General features: G+C 45.4%; 1 protein-coding gene across 1 annotated transcript in view; it reads left to right on the top strand.

Annotated features, from left to right (window-relative positions):
• The window catches only part of LOC124619757, a 71,193-nt gene extending 59,077 nt beyond the window's left edge, over positions 1-12,116 (top strand). The window contains exons 4-5 of the mRNA XM_047146336.1: positions 7,023-7,253; positions 11,815-12,116. Coding sequence (XP_047002292.1) covers positions 7,023-7,253; positions 11,815-11,989 — 406 coding nt within the window. The 3' untranslated portion in view covers positions 11,990-12,116. The remainder of the gene's footprint in view (positions 1-7,022; positions 7,254-11,814) is intronic.
• Positions 12,117-17,969: the final 5,853 nt, after the last annotated feature.

The raw sequence follows: 17,969 nt of genomic DNA, 5'->3' as shown, positions 1-17,969 counted from the left end.
CTCGAAATATCTCTTCTTATCTTTTATCAATGCAAAGTAGTTTCAAGCCCTATTATTCCTTGGAGCGTGCATTTACTCCATGGAATACCTTCTCTGCTATCTATGTTTTCTCTTATGAAAAGAATGAAGGAGATCTTGCCGATTAGCCGTGAAAGAACGAAGATGTATATGTATGTATTGTTGAGCTAGTAGCCATCTTGATGAGATTCTGTATAAGGAATTTAATACATGAACTAAACTAAAGTAAGTGTGTTCGCGTATTATTTGACTGATTATTATTGACAGTGTCTGCTTACTACGCTGTGTTGCACGGGATCAGTGGGGAACGTCTGATTTACACTGGACGAACCTGCCGTTTTGTACGCTCGAGATATCCAGTTTATTACTTCCAATAAATGGGCTAACACGGTCTTACCAGCACATCTCCGGTCTTCCCCGTGTGATCACTGAAAGTTAATAATTATTACAAATGTTTTCAGAAGATCGACTGACAATTTTCGTCGCACCGAGACTTCGAAATTGCTTCACTGCCTTATGGAATTTAAGTTAAGCTCAATTTAATCAGGATAGGACATCATTGAACTGTGTGAATGTGATAAGCCTGCTTTGTGAATGAAAATTCCCTTAATATTCGCGTGTTTTTTACTATCCTGATCTGTGAAGCTCAATCGGGCCGGTGTGAGAGAAGTTTTTAAATTTCAGATCCCACAAAAAATATTAAACGTAGCTTATGCCAAACTTGTGGCAGGCATCCCACAGAATCACGGGGGTAGCAGCACGTCAGTGTTTACCTGTGGGAGGAGATTTAATGGCCGGGCCAACCTGTGACGACGGTGGAGCACCCAGCGAAGCAAAAGCCAGTGCGAGCTAGACCTCCACGCCTCGTGGACAGTTACGCCTATTTCCGATTCTGTCAGCCACGGACCACGCGGATCGAGTACAATGCGTGGCGCCCCACTGACACCTTGACGGATTTGAACGAGTGCCGACTGTTTGCATCGTCCTGTCGTGTCCACGAATCAAACGGTGCCAGTGAGATGAGCCGGCCGCGGTGGTCTAGCGGTTCTAGGCGCGCAGTCCGGAACCGCGGGACTGCTACGGTCGCAGGTTCGAATCCTGCCTCGGGCATGGATGTGTGTGGTGTCCTTAGGTTAGTTAGGTTTAAGTAGTTCTAAGTTCTAGGGGACTGATGAGCACAGTAGTTAAGTCCCATAGTGCTCAGAGCCATTTGAGCCAGTGAGATGAGACGTAGTTTGCACATTCGGCGGCACGCGACGGCAGTCCGACACAGTTGCGGACTCGTCGTCGTGCACGTGACGTGTGCGTAGCCACCCGGAACGGCTCGGCTCCACTGTATACCGGAAGCACCCCTGACGTGTCACGGCATCACCCGGACGGACGCACTTCGGCTCGTACTTCTCGGCCTGCGAATAATCCCAAGGACGACATCGGTATTCCACCTGTACACCTCGCCTGTGCTCACTCGCTCGCCATTCCCGGTGAATTAGTGGAGGAGGTACTACCGTCACACGCTGCCTCGGTGCCCGACACCGGCAGAACATCTGCGCAGTCGTACAGCCGACCTCCGACTGCACGCGCCGACACGGCACAGTACCAGTGGGTATTTGCTCGAGCCGATTTACACTGTTCCACATTATACAGGGTGAAAAGTATTTATACCGACAAACTCTGGGAGGTTGTAGGGGACATCAAAACAAATATTTTTCCCCAATGTCATTTTTTCCTATGAGGAGTATTTAAACCGGTAGAGGAAGATTTCTCTGGCGGCAAATTAATTAAACCAAGAAACACTTTTCCATTTTTTTATGACCAAGAGACAACACATTAACACAACCCAATTTCAATTACAGTAGATTTTCAGAAATGCCTCCATTGACCCACGTAAACAAATGTTACACCATCGGATCATGTTATGTCTGACACGGGCAAAACCCCAGGAGTATCCTGAACTGTTCCTGCTGCTGCTACTATCCGGGCAACCAGACCCTCTTCTGATGCAACAGGAGGTGCGTAAACAAGGTTGCGCATCTCTCCCCACACAAAAAAGTCCAGAGGGGACATATCTGGGGATCGAGCAGGCCACGGTACAGGACCACCTCTGCCAATCCACGTTTCTGGGAACCGTCGGTCCAGGAATCGACGCACGCGACCACTGAAATGTGCCGGCGCCACATGCGTTGTCTTGTAGGGAGCGGCACGTCTTCCAGCAATTCTGGCAATGCTCTGGCGAGAAAACTGTAATAGTGCCTGCCATTTAATGGCCTAGGTAGCAGATACGGCCCAATTAAACAGTCCCCAACAACACCGACCCACACATTAACGAAGAACCGCACTTGATGAGCGCTAGTAACTGTGGCATGTAGGTTATCCTCACTCCAAACATGCGAATTGTGCATGTTGAAGACTCCATCGCGCCCGAACGTTGCTTCATCGCTAAACAACACAGAGGATGGAAATGTAGGATGCATTTCACACTGTTCCAGGTACCACTGCGAAAACTGTGCTCTGGGTGGATAATCAACTGATTCCAGGTTGTGGACACGCTATAAGTGAAATGGACGTAACAATTGCTCTCGAAGGACTGTTCTTACATTCGTCTGATTAGTCCCAATGTCACGTGCAATTGCACGAGTGCTGACTGAAGCACCCGGCTCCACATGCTACAAGACAGCTTCCTCAAACTGCAGTGTTCTTACCGTGCGACGGCGTCCCTGTCCAGGTAATGTGCTAAATGACCCGGTCTCACGCAGACGTTGGTACACAGCAGCAAAGGTCGTATGATGCGGGATACGGCGATTAGGATATTGCTGTTGCTAAACCCGCTGTGCAGCTCGTCCGTTGTGGTGCGCTACGTAGTACGCACCAACCGTGTCAGTGTACTCACTCCAGGTGTATCGCTCTACTAGTAAACAGAGACAATGCACTACTACACTGGTGGACAGCAGTTGCCCACAACTGAAGAGCGTAATAAACCCTCTAACATCTCAAGATCGCAATACGGCGTCTAACAACTGACGAGCATAATACAGCCTCCACCAGTTTAAATAATCCTCATAGGTAAAAATGACATTAGGGGAAAATATTTGTTTTGACGTCCCCTACAACCTCCAGGAGTTTGTCGCATTAAATACTTTTGACCCGGTATTGTGCGTAGACGTGGCACGGCCACCACTTACGCTGCCATAGAGTGCACCGCACGATCACCGTGACGAGAACATTTTGCAGATCAAATGTAATGGCGAGCCGACTAAAGTCTCCGTGGACAGAATTGAGACAGCTTTCACCTCAACTACTCCGATTATCGTTCAGTTCTTCAAACCAGTGGAGGACTTGAATGCGATTTTCACTCTGCAGCGGAGTGTGCGCTGATATGAAACTTCCTAGCAGATTAAAACTGTGTGCCGCACCGAGATTCGAACTCGGGACCTTTGCCTTTCTTGGGCAAGTGCTCTACCCCTGAGCTACCCAAGCACGACTCACGCCCCGTCCTCACAGCTTTACTTCTACCAGTATCTCGTCTCCTACCTTCCAAACTTTACAGAAGCTCTCCTGCGAAACTTGTAGAACTAGCACTCCTGAAAGAAAGGATATTGCGGAGACATGGCTTAGCCACAGCCAGGAGGATGTTCCCAGAAAGAGATTTTCACTCTGCAGCGGAGTGTGCGCTGATATGAAACTTCCTAGCAGATTAAAACTGTGTGCCGCACCGAGATTCGAACTCGGGACCTTTGCCTTTCGTGGGCAAGTGCTCTACCCCTGAGCTACCCAAGCACAATTCACGCCCCGTCCTCACAGCTTTACTTCTGCCAGTATCTCGTCTCCTACCTTCCAAACTTTACAGAAGCTCTCCTGCGAAACTTGCAGAACTAGCACTCCTGAAAGAAAGGATATTGCGGAGACATGGCTCAGCCACAGCCTGGAGGATGTTCCCAGAATGAGATTTTCACTCTGCAGCGGAGTGTGCGCTGATATGAAACTTCCTAGCACTTCGAGTCTCGGTCCGGCACACAGTTTTAATCTGCTAGGAAGTTTCAGTGGAGGACTTGTCCACGGACGACACTCCCCGTGCGACCTGTTAGGCAGAGCCCACTCCCCTAGCCGTCAGCGGTGCACGGGTACCGCCAGCTGCCAGTGCGCAGCCACACCCACCTCGTCCCGTCCCCGACCTGGCCGGGCAGCCCCCGAGACCGTGCTCCAAACGGGCACTCCGGCAGCCGGCAGACTGCGTCACGCGAGCTGGCCGCCGCGTCCATTTCGAATGCCCGTGCCGCACCGTAATGACGTCACACCACACGACACGGCCAGCTTGCACCCTGCCTGCCATCTGCTCTTAACACACTGTCCCCGGCAGGCCACTTCACTGGCTGTGATCTCGTCTTCAGTTCTCCAGACGTCTCCTCCCGTCTCGTCGGCCGACTGCCCGTCACAGCTCCCGGGCCCACCGTCGTCGCATCGGGCATTGGGGCCACTGTCGGTGTGCGTGTCACGTTCCCGCTGAGCTCCAGATACTACCCCGACCGCGTCCGGGCTCGTCCGTCGCAGTTCCCGGACCCGTGTTCCGGTCCCAACGACACAGCGAGCCTGTGCTCTCCGTAGTCATGTAGTGATGTAAAATTATGATGTAAAATGTGCCCGTATAAATCAATAAATGTATGAAAATGCACCACTCATTAATGAAGACCCTGTACTTTTTCCCCTTAGCTGCAAAGGCCCAGAAGATTGTGCCACGGGACAGAGCTGAGTGAAAGTCTGTTCCCGTGCATGTACTTGCAACAGCTGCTGCACTTAGTGTGCACAGGAAATTACTCACGTGTAAATGCCGCTCTAAGTCAAGAAAACGTCACACCACGAAGGAATTGTCCAGAGGGATGGAAACTGGCAGATGTGATGTACGTGCACAGACAAACAAATCATTAAAATTTCAGAAAAGTTGGATGATTTATTCGAGAGAAAGAGCTTCAGAAATTGAGCAATTCGACTACGCGTCGGTCTACCTCTGGCCTGTACGCAAGCAGTTATTCGGCTCGGCTTCGATCGACAGAGTTGTCGGATGTCGTCCTGACGGATATTGGGTGCCCAATTCTGTCATCGAAATCCTGACATCATTAAAGCCCTGCCTGTAATGCTCCAAATGCTCTCAGTTGGGGAGAGATCCGGCAACCTCGCTGGCCGAGGTAGAGTTTGGCGAGCGTGAAGACGAGCAATAGCAACTCTCGCAGTGTGCGGGCGGGCATTATCTTGCTGAAATGTAAGAGCAGGAAGGGCAATCAAAAGGGGCGTAGAATATCGTTGACGTATCACTGTGCTGTAAGGGTGCTGTGGATGGCAACCAAATAGTGTCGACTTACTGCTATGCCACAAGTTTTCCGAGGATAACAACCGAAAGTGACCTGCTACGAAAACAAGTGGCACTCCAGACTATCAGATCCGGTTGTTTTGCTGTCGGTTGGTACCCCACTACATTCCGGGGTGTCCCCAGGCAGGTCTTTGCTGGTCACTGTGGCTCAATTTCAAGCAGAGCTCATCACTGAAGACAATTTTATTCCAGACTGAAGACGCGTCTGGAGGTACCCCGGATAGCAGAGGGATATCAACGTGTCTGTCACCCGCCATACGGTGCGACAACCGGAAGTGACGGTTTGAGGTGCCATTTGTTTTCAGCACTCCTTCGGTTGTCGTCCTCGGAACACTTGCGGCACGACAGTAAGTCGGTGCTACTCAACGCCCCGTTTTGTCGCCGTTCGTGGCGAGCTGTCCTTGGCTTACGTTTCGGCAAGATAATGCCTGCCTCCACAGGGCGAGAGTTTCTACTGCTTTTCTTGGTGCTTCGCAAACCCTACCTCGGTCAACAAGTTTGCCGGATGTCTTCCCAATTGAGAGCATTTGGAGCGTTATGGGTAGGGTCCTCCAACAGTCTCAGAATTATGACGATCTGATGGATCAATAGGACAGAATTTGGCCCGATATTCCTCAGGAGGACACTCGACAACTCTGTCATCAGTGCCAAGCTTGCACAGGTGCCAGAGATGGACCAATGCGCTATTGATTTGCTCAATTTGTGGAGCTCTCTCTCCTGAATGAATCATCCAGTTTTTTCTGAAATTGTAATGTGGTGTGCGTACTGTAAGACATTCGGTACACACACCATCAGATTATTTGACTTGTCGATCTAACGAAGTAGGCGAGTGTCAGCAATATGTCTCGTGGTCTTATTGTGGCGTGTTTATCTTCTGCCGTTAGGTCGGACGGTAGATATGCCACTTGCACGCTTAGAGTAGCAGGTTGACGGTGACCGACTTCAAACAGAACTTGATTAATTTTCTCACACATTTATTGAAATGATAACAAGCATAAACATTACGTAACTTGATTCTGGATGCTATTTACAATTGACAATCTGAAGTTCCTTTGGTCTTGGTACGTTAATCTTATTCTCACATATCTCTGATACTTGACAAAGTGTCTATACATTTATCTTCGTGGCTATGTACAGGAATATGATAATCTTATTAGGCGCACACTGAAACTTGACTATAGACTGGTACAGACTAATGCAGACTGACTAATTGGAGGTCTGTACACTCGTTATAATACCTCGCTTGTTCAGGTATCACTGCGCGAGTGTGATCCGAGAGGAGAAAAGGTTCTACGTTAGCAGCAATCTCATTGGCTGCGTTACATATTAATACGCAGATCGACGGAAGCAGAATTTGGTCCGTCTCTAAGGCAGCGCCATCTCGTAGTGCGGAGACGGACGAGCGCTGCGCCTGCGCTGCTGTGCTTAGCGGGGTGCGCTCTAGTGGGACAGTTGTGTACGCGCCGACTACACGGAACTATGTATACAACATGTAACCATTTGTTTGTCTGTACATGTACTGATTTCTGTCCCATTTGGATAATTCATTGCCTTTCTTTTTTGTCGTACTGTGTATTACACAGCAAATTTCATGTTGTCAGCAACATCTTAAAGTGTTACATTATTTTTCTGTTTGTTCTTCTAGACTGGATCTTTCCGGATGCAGTGGGCTGGGCGGATCTGCCGTGGCGCACGTGGCGCAGCTGCCGGCCCTCCGCACGCTGCTCCTCCAGTACATTGACGACCTGACAGATCTGCAGCCAAGCCTACGGCACGTCCTGGACTTGAAGCAACTGCGCTGCCTCGATATCCTGTACAGCGGCCACATCAGAGCTGTGCCATTTGAAGAATTTTCTGTGAGGCTCGTGAACCTCAGGTAGGTTGCTCCTGCTGCTTCTGTTCACCGTCCGAGCCCGGTTCTGATGACTTTGCGTTTCTACCGCGCGACCTCGATGACTTCCACGAGACTGGGAACGGAGTGCTAGTATTAGAGAGAGTGTAAGGCAGGGATATAAACTTTCAATCCCAACTTTCCAGTTTATATATCAAAGAAGCAGTGAAAGAAACAAAAGAAAGATGGAAGAGTGGATTAAAATTCAGGGAGAATGGATATTAATAATATCATTCACTGATGATACTCCTATTGGCTTGTGAAAGGGAGGAAGAATTTCAGAACCTGTTGAATGGAAAGAACAGTCTAATGAGAACACACTACAGATTGAGAAAGAAACCAGGAAAGATTAAATTAATGAGCTTTAGCTATATCAGATTAGTTATGGATTTAACATCAAAACTGGTGTCCATGAAGAAGTGATGCAGTTCTGATACATTGGAAATAAAGTAACACACGATGCATGAAGCAATGATGACATACCAAATGGCTGTAATTAAAGTGCAGATACTCGCAGATGTCCAGTAATTATCATATGGAAGCGAAACTCGATTTGTATTCTAATGCGTTAACGCAGAACAGTTTTACGCTGGAGAAAAATTAGTTTCAATTTTGGCGACCAGGTGCGAATCTGGTGCTGCGAATGCAAATAGTTCCCACTTATTTGTTTTCTCTTTAAGTTCAGTGGTAATCCGTGTTCCCACTTCTAACTTATTCTACCATCTCTGTTAGAGTGTGCTAACTATGTATAGATTGTCAACAGTTAGGCTAAAGCTGTTGTTTTTCTACCTTGTGAGTCAATCATTGCAGAAGCGCAGTTCCCGTGTGAAAACGAGCCACTGTTTCGACCGCTACAGCGTTTTTTGGATAGTGTGCTTTCCTTTTGCGTGTGAAGTGACTTGTGTTGTATTCATCTATTTTTGTATTTATGAGGGAGATAGTATTCGTGGATATTTGCTGCATTTGACTGAAAATTACATAAATATTACAAGGTAAGTTAGTGGAAACAGAACTGAAGTATTCTGCCCATTGGCTGTGGCAGAGTATAATAAAATAATGGGAGGAGTCGATAGATTTGATCAGCTGCGTCAACGGTATGCTGTAGGCCGTCGTTCGTGGAAGTGGTGGCACAAACTGTTTTCCTTTCTTGTGCATTTGGCAGTTGTCAGTTCCTACGTTATGTGGAAGCTACAGAAGACAAAAGCAGACCAGCTAACATTTAGACTGCACTTGGCAAGGCAGCTTATCTCTGGCTTCTCAAGTCGTAAGAGAAGAGGAAGGTCAAACACCAATAAGAGGTGTGTCTGGAGTACCAGATGAAGTTCGTCTGGAGAAAGTTGGAACTCATTTCCCTACAAAAGGTACAACAAACAGAAGGTGCCGCCAATGTAGCACCAAGAACAAAGAAAAGCGAACAAAAGTAATGAGTAGCAACTGTCGTGTACCTTTGTATGTAGCACCATGCTTCTCTAAGTTCCATAGTACATCACCTTAGTGAACTCAAAGGACAGTATGAACTAATACAAATATAAATGTAATGTTTAACATGTTTTTGTACTAAAAAATAAAGGAAATACATTTGTTTTAAATTAGCAAGTGAAGTTACTCCACAGTTCCAATAGTTCCCACTAATTTTTTTACACTCATAGGCTAAACTCTCATTTCAAGATTTAAACTATGATTTTATGAACGGTTTCTTAGCCCAATAAAGTGTTCATAAAAAATCTACAACTTCCAGAAATAATTTGGTCACTAAAGGGTTAATTCATTCTGTACGAGCACTGGAGATGTCGAATGAGATGCTACTTCTGTAAAACGATGTGATCAACACTTGCTCACAGTAGTTCCGGTGGAATTTAAGCTATGTGTTCCTGCGTACTGGCCTTCAGATCAGGTAGAGACCTAATGTGCCTCTGGTAAAGGTATTCTTTTAGGTATTCCCAGAGTCGAGAGTCATATGGATTCAGATCAGGTCATCTTGCAGGCAATGCATCTGAAAACCTCTCGATATAATATGTTTTAAGGAAGGTTGCACTAAGCAGATCTTTCGCTGGGTGAGTGACATGCAATGTTGGCCCATCTTACATGAAAAGAATGGTTTCCACACAGTTGTGCTCTTCCAAAGCAGGAATCACGTGCTGTACAAGGAGGTCTCCATAACGTAAAGGCATCACAGAGGGCCCCCCCCCCCCCATCACCCCCGACAGGCGCTATGGATGTATCCTCTTCACAGAACGGACGAAGAATAAAGATGCTTGTGACTCCACACCAAGCAGTCATATACAGCAACTGCAGTGGTTCTTGGTGCACAACATGCAGTTTAACAGTACCCTTAAATTTGGCAGTTCTGTGTATTTACTGTACCCTGTAGTGTAGAATGTGCCTCTTCACTCCATAGAAAATTGCCTGGTCGCATGTCATCGACTTCTATCTGTCCGAAAACTGAAGAGCTAATTCAGTACGTTGCTGCAGATATGATGATTTGGTTGCTGCACCGTCCGGATCTTGTAGGGGCACCAGTCTAAATGCACGCGTTTTAGCTCACGCAGGCTGGCGTGCGGAGGGAAGGACTATGCTGACGTGAGGTCTGGAACATGACAGGGAATGAGAATTCAGAAAGCGGACGTAATTACTTTCATACTTAACTTTAATCCATTGATTAAAGTTGACGGTGCATGATTCACAATATTATTTGTTCAGAATACAGTCTTGAAGTAATTAGTTACAGTAACTGAATATGGCGCCTTGCTAGGTCGTAGCAAATGACGTAGCTGAAGGCTATGCTAAACTGTTGTCTCTGCAGATGAGAGTGTCTGTAGTAAGTGAACCATCGCTAGCAGAGTCGGCTGTACAACTGCGGCGAGTGCTAGGGAGTCTCTCTAGACTAGACCTGCCGTGTGGCGGCGCTCGGTCTGCAATCACTGACAGTGGCGACACGCGGGTCCAACGTATACTAACGGACCGTGGCCGATTTAAAGGCTACCACCTAGCAAGTGTGGTGTCTGGCGGTGACACCACACAAAAACTGTCCACACCATTGACCACAGGATGGACAATTCTCGTGGAAGGGCACAAACACTAGCATTAGCCGGGACACGTGCTGCATACTGAGTTGCAGCAACAATAACTGTGTCAATAACTTCCACTGCGGTAGGATGCATTCCTCTTCCAGGTGCCACACCTAGCCCACCCACGTTTTTAAATTTCATCGTCATTTTCTTTAAAGCATTTAATGACATCTGGCCCCTCTGTCAGTGCAGCACTGGAATTGCTGCCGTTCACATGAAACTGTTTCACTAACAGCACACAGTCTTTCTCCTCAATTATCACTACTGTTCACTCACGTTACAGCTTGTCAAACGATAGTGTGGATGTAGTACAAACGGTGTACTGTGCCAGATTTGCTCGTAGTGGCCGTAGTTGGAAGTAATTGTTTTTCCAGCATAAATTGGTCCTGCATTAACACATTAGCATACCTACCAAGATTCACTGCCATATGATAATTCAGCCCACACTGGACCTGTGTAAGTGGCTGAACTTTAATTATAACCAAACAATACGTATAAAGCAAATTAGCACAGGCATAGAGGGCATTTCTGGCCAGGAGAAGTCTGCTGGTATCAAACATCAACCTTAATTAGAAGAAGAAATTTCTGATAATGTACGTTTGGAGTACAGCATTGTATGAAAGCGAGGCACAGACTATGAGAAAACTGGAAGAGAAGAGAAGAAAATTGATAGAAGAGTGTTGAAAGTTAGGTGGGCTGTTATAAGAAATGAGAGATGGGTTATGTGCAGAATCAGTGTGGAGAACACTGACAAGAAGAGGGATAGGATGATAGGAGAGAAACAGGATGATAGGATATGTGTTAGGACATTGAGCAATGACTTCCGTGGTACTAGGAGGAGTTGTGAGGAGTAAAAAGTGTAGAAGGAGAGTGTAATACATCCAACAAATAATTGAGGACACAAGATGCAACTGAAATCAAGAGATTGGCTCACGGGAGGACTTTGTGGTGGGTTGTATTGAACCAATCAGAAGACTGACTGGAAAAAAGGGAAAATTTTGAAAATATCTTGTAGGATGGTCCTCAGGTATTTAAGGCACAGAGGAAAAAAACACTTTCTTTAAAATCATCAGTCGCAAAATAGTGCATTATTCCAAATTTCATTGGATTTGATGTATTCGAGAAATAATTAGAATGAAAAACACAATAGAAATCATTTAGTACTTACCTCAGCTGCATGTCGAGACCAGTTTTCACTGTTTTTGTAGGTTCTTCATTTCTCCAAGTCCTTTATTGAGATATCAGTCAAAACACCATATGCTACCCACATATTTCCACAGTTAAAACCTGTTTAATATGAAGATAGGTATTAACTAGAATTTGTATCTCCTAAGTTTAAAAATTCTGATAAATTTCCTTTGCACTTCATTTATGACACAGTTCATCAATGTTTATGGTTTGTAGTATTACAAGAAATAGGGTGTAATAAAATACAGAAATACAAATTTTGCAGTTACTTTTTCTCTTTCTTTTTCCAGAGAACTACATGTGACGTATGAGGAAGAGGATGAGGTTTTCTACAAAAATGTTTTTGCTGAGATGCAGAGTCAAATGCCTCGGCTCAGGATAATTAATACTTTCCGATGGACAGATAATGACTTCCTAACAGATTACGAAACGGATGATGATGATGACACTGACATAGGGTACTGAGAAATAATTTTGGTTTTCAGACTGCAGAATGTAACATTGGAGCCCCTGGATGAGTGAACTGTTTGAAAAGCAAGTAAAAGACAAAATATGGATTTATGAAATTATTGTATAAGAGCCAAGAAAGTGTTGGCCGAAATAAAAATGCAATTTTTCGTGTTTAAAAAAATTTTATTTCACAAAAGAATTCATTATGTCAGACACTGAAACTGATTTTATTTCCCTCCATATTGAAACTCATTGTCACAATTATCATTACACAAATGGGAATTTTTGGCACCATAGTGAATGTCATATTCATACCTTTTATTGCCATATCCTTGTGTTGATGAAATTGTCCTTTAAATCTGAATGGGCAGGCAATCCTACCTCCATGTGTCCTGAATGTCTTTCAGATGCCTGTTTCACACTTTTCAGTTATTTCATATGTGCACTATTTTGATGTCACCTGCAGATAGTAATACACTAACGAAAGGACACAACGATTTTTATTTGGGACGAAATGGAAATAAATTAATAAAGTGTCAAACAATGGAAAATCCAGGACGAACTCGGCATTTCCGCTATATGTTGAGTAGCAACTTTCCTTCTCATAATGTTGTTAATAAAGTGTCAGTCATACATACATTACATGCTTTCCATGTTGCACTGATCCAGAGCTCAACTGTCAGATCTGACCAGTTTTCATATTCTAGAGGTTCTGAAACACATTGCTGCACAGTCAGTGTCACCAGAAGTCACACTTCACTGCCATTCCATTGTTCAGTATTTCTAATCTATATTTCACGATTTACATATAATTAGAAGTTATAAAACATAAACATTAACAACATCACAATTGGAGGGCTCATTAGGAAAACAATTTTTGTCATTTTATTTCATTTGTCGTGGTTTCAGCACACATTGTGGATTGGCACAAGTGTGGGTTTGGTGATCCACTCCATGAATGATCTGTCACCCTGCTGATGTGTGTGCCAACTTACACATTATAAATATCTTGTGGTCACCATTCTCGATTTTGCTTGCTGACAGACCTGCAAAGCTGTGAGTCTAAAGCATAAGCGACCCTCCACAGCAGGTGGAAACACGCACTCACCGTCGCGCCTTGTCGTCATTCTTATTTGTCTCGTAATACACAATTTGTGGGAGACGTGTCAGGATTTAAAATAAGAAACATTTTTAAAGAGAAATGCAATAGTTTACATTATTTTATGTATACTACTGAGATACTGCTACACAAATGCATACTGCAGTTTCCAGTATACAAAAATAAAATGCATAATTACCATCTTAAAACTCTGAAACTGTCCCCATTGAATTCGTCAATAGACTAATAACACTTTTCCACTAGAATGGTAAAAACTAATCTTTTAAATGAACCAAACTCCATGTTAAATATATTACTGCCTTTTATTTTATTGTAAATTTTAAGTCCCTTCTACCCTGGTGTTTGGGTAAAAAGTTTTCAGTAGTGTTTCAAGAGTTTAAAATTCTCTCTGTGGTGAGTATTTTAGTTGTGGACGAAACAGAGTTTACTGTATGCTGACTTTTATATAAGAATAACATCACCTCATATATGTAAAGGGAGGGTATAGATAGTGTATTGAAATCTTTTAACAATAGTTGACAGGACACCTGTTGTTTGGTAACACTTATGTTCCTAAGTATTTTCTTCTGTAATACTAGGAGTCTCATTTGTTGAATTTCCCCATAAGATTATGCCATAATGAATAACTGACTCAAAGTAGAAGTTATAGACTACCTTTCTAGTCTGTGTTTCTCACACCTGCCAAAATACAAATTGAAAATACTAAGCTGTTAAGTAGTCAATGTGTGCCTTCCAGTTTAGATATTTTTGGAGATTTAAGGTGTAAAAACGTCATACGTTTTGCTTCTATGACATCCTAATCATCGTATGTTACCTTTTAACGATTTAGCTTCAAATAGCATCATTTCGGTTTCTCCATTCCCGTCAACCTACAGTCCCCACACCCTCCGTCCGACAGTTTTCGCACCCTCTGTCCCGTCACCTCCTTCCCGTTCTCGCCCGCTCACCCTCTTTGTGTGCCACACTCTGCCAATGCGTCCCCCCGTCTTCCCCCTTCCCCACTCCTGTCCTTTTCCCCTCACCTCCCAACCCCACAACCTGCTGACACTGCGCCTTTCGGCAGTCTGGTCCTACACAGTCCGCCAGTCAGCGTTCCTCTCTCTCTCCCCCCCCCCCCCCCCCACCCATTTGCTGCTGTCCCCCCCCCCCCTCCTCTAGAGATTGCTGTTTCCATCCCCCATTACAGCCACATCCCTGTCCCACCTGTCAGAGATGGTGGTCGTGTGTGTGTGTGTGTGTGTGTGTGTGTGTGTGTGTGTGTGTGTGTGTGTGGTGTGGTTGCTCGTGTGAGTGAATGTGTGTGTGTTTCACTTTCTGAAGGCTTTGACTGGAAGCTAAATGTGTAAGCATCTTTTCATTGTGCCTGTCAGCAAGCCAATGTGTCATCTTTACAGTTAGTAGATCTATCTTTTCCTTATACTGTTGAAATTCAAACCTGGAGTTTCCATTGTTTGATTTTTGCCTAACGGGTTTTCTACAATCGCACAACTCTGCAATTTTTCCTTTGTTACTATTCTCTATAGTATTATTCTTCTCTCTGTACATTTCCTCTCTTCTTTCCAGTGTTTATTCACCGCCTTTCAAACTGCACACACTTCCGAGCAACTCTGTACGAACGATTTCTTCCACTAAAAATGTGGCTTCGTGACTGCACGGGGTGTCGGTGCAGCATCTGATGCTCCAAGTTCTTCCCACTGCAAATAATAATTATTCCTATTGATCCCATTTTATCCCTCATCCTCACTTATTTTTACATTTTATTCTCCACACCTACCTGTGCCACACGAACTTTGATCCTCAGTCTAACCGATCCCCCATCCCCCACTTTTCCCTTACGCACGCATATCCCGTTCCTCGTCGGTTCCTTTTTTCGCGTGTTTCTGTACATTTTTAACGTATCTGTGCATGTTTTTGCGTGTCGTATTTTTTTACTCCTCTTTTCTGTTATTGAGCTCCCCTCACGACAATCTAACTCCTTCATTTGCCCATTTCCGTGTCCTTCCCGTTTTACCTACAGTGTCCCTACCACAATGTACCCGCTCCATCTTTCTGCACCAGTTGAGAAGAGTATCCCTTTCCCTGGCTAAAACCCAGTCCCACATCCTGTTTCTTAAACGCTGCCTAAACCACAGTACACCCCCCACCCGTACAATGGTCTAACTGCAAAAATTCCTTTCTCTGGATCCCACCCCTGCTTTCATAATGAGCATCTTCTCAGGTTGTGCTGGTCCCTGGTCCTCACTAAACTGGTACTGCAAATACACATCTGTACGGCACAGGCATGCCAGAACTACCTCAGCAACCCTCCAAGACAAGCTGTATACGTCGTGTCTCTGAAACTGAATCCCACACTGTCCAGCACCTGGAACGGCATTATGAGCACCGCTTTCATAAGTCATCCAACCTGCTGACATGCTACTGCCACCTCAGTGAACCAGTATCCAGTCCCTATCCTCCCCACAGCGCTCCAAACCCTGCCTAGCTGATCTTTTCAACTTGCCACATCCCAAAAACTTCCTGGTAACACTGCACCAAATCCAGAGCCAGAACATTCCCCTAACACTGTTGTTAACCTTTCCTCCAAAACCCTCAGCCCCACAGAAGTTTCGGTCGTAGGTAGAGGCCTCACCTTCCGCCCGACACCTGATCTTGACCTTGATGATGTGTCAAAGACCTACTCTCCTTCTCCTGATTCATGAAATGGAAACACGTCTTTTGCCACCAGTCTCTCCAACCAGACCCAACGTAATCCCAACACTGATCCCTGTCTCTCCTAGTTCATAGCACTGTCCAACCATGATCCTCACCCCCCCCTCCACCCTCCACCTAACCAGCCGCTGGTCACGATCCAGGAATTCCTTACCTCCAGCTTGACCTGTCCCTTCCTCAGAACACCAGCCTTTCAGCAGAAGCAATGTAATACACTACGGGCCATTAAAATTGCTACAGCAAGAAGAAATGCAGATGATAAACGGGTACTGATTGGACAAATATATTATACTACAACTGACATGTGATTACATTTTCACGCAAGTTGGGTGCATAGATCCTGAGAAATCAGTACCCAGAACAACCACATCTAGCCTTAGTAACGGCCTCGATACGCCTTGGCATTGAGTCAAATAGAGCTTGGATGGCGTGTACAGGTACAGCTACCTATGCAGCTTCAACACAATACCACAGTTCATCGAGAGTAGTGACTAGCGTATTGTGACGAGCCAGTTGCTCGGCCACCATTGACCAGACGTTTTCAATTGGTGAGAGATCTGGAGAATATGCTGGCCAGGGCAGAAGTCGAACATTTTCTGTATCCAGAAAGTCTCGTACAGGTCCTGCAACATGCGGTAGTGCATTATCCTGCTGAAATGTAGGGTTTCGCAGGGATCGAATGAAGGGTAGAGCCACGGGTCGTAACACATTTGAACTGTAACGTCCACTGTTCAAAGTGGCGTCAATGCGAACAAGAGGTGACCGAGACGTGTAACCAATGGCACCCCGTACCATCACGCCGGGTGATACGCCAGTATGGCGATGACGAATACACGTTTCCAATGTGCTTTCTCCGCTATGTCGCCAAACACGGATGCGACCATCATCATGATGCTGTAAACAGAACCCGGATTCATCCGAAAAAATGACGTTTTGCCATTCGTGCACCCACGTTCGTCGTTGAGTACAGCATCGCAGGCGCTTCTATATTGAGCTAACAGTCATTAGATCTGGACCAACGCGAGCAGCAATGTCGCGATACGATAAACCGCAATCGCGATAGGCTACAATCCGACGTTTATCAAAGTCGGAAACGTGATGATACGCATTCCTCCTCCTTACACGAGGCATCACAACAACGTTTCACCAGGCAACGCCGGCCAACTGCTGTTTGTGTATGAGAAATCGGTCGGAAACTTTCCTCATGTCAGCACGTTGTAGGTGTCGCCACCGGCGCCAACCTTGTCTGAATGCTCTGAAAAGCTAATCATTTGCATATAACAGCATCTTCTTCCTATCGGTTAAATTTCGCGTCTGTAGCACGTCATCTTCGTGGTGCAGCAATTTTAATGGCCAGTAGTGTATATAGATTTTTCCTTGCTACTGCAGTGTTATCTTGAAGCTGTGAGAAAGGAGGACAGGCCCACCAAGGTGCGGAAGCAGAGGGGAGTGTTTTGGGACCATTGCTTTCACAACATATATATATATATATATATATATATATATATATATATATATATATGACCTAGTAGATAGTGTCGGAAGTTCCATGCGGCTTTTCGCGGATGATGCTGTAGTATACAGAGAAGTTGCAGCATTAGAAAATTCCTGCGAAATGCAGGAAGATCTGCAGCGGATAGGCACTTGGTGCAGGGAGTGGCAACTGACCCTTAACATAGACAAATGTAATGTATTGCGAATACATAGAAAGAAGGATCCTTTATTGTATGATTATGTGATAGCGGAACAAACACTCGTAGCAGTTACTTCTGTAAAATATCTGGGAGTATGCGTGCGGAACGATTTGAAGTGGAATGATCATATGAAATTAATTGTTGGAAGCCGGGTGCCAGGTTGAGATTCATTGGGAGAGTCCTTAGAAAATGTAGTCTATCAACAAAGGAGGTGGCTTACGAAACACTCGTTCGACCTATGCTTGAGTATTGCTCATCAGTGTGGGATCCGTACCAGGTCGGGTTGACAGAGGAGATAGAGAAGATCCGAAGAAGTGCGGCGCGTTTCGTCACGGGGTTATTTGGTAAGCGTGATAGCGTTACGGAGACGTTTAGCAAACTCGAGTGGCAGACACTGCAAGAGAGGCGCTCTGCATCGTGGTGTAGCTTGCTGTCCAGGTTTCGAGAGGGTGCGTTTCTGGATGAGGTATCG

The sequence above is a fragment of the Schistocerca americana genome, chromosome 6 (assembly GCF_021461395.2).
Source record: "Schistocerca americana isolate TAMUIC-IGC-003095 chromosome 6, iqSchAmer2.1, whole genome shotgun sequence".
NCBI lineage: Eukaryota > Metazoa > Arthropoda > Insecta > Orthoptera > Acrididae > Schistocerca > Schistocerca americana.
Note: the sequence above shows the minus strand (reverse complement) of the source record. Positions and strands in the feature narration are given on the sequence as shown.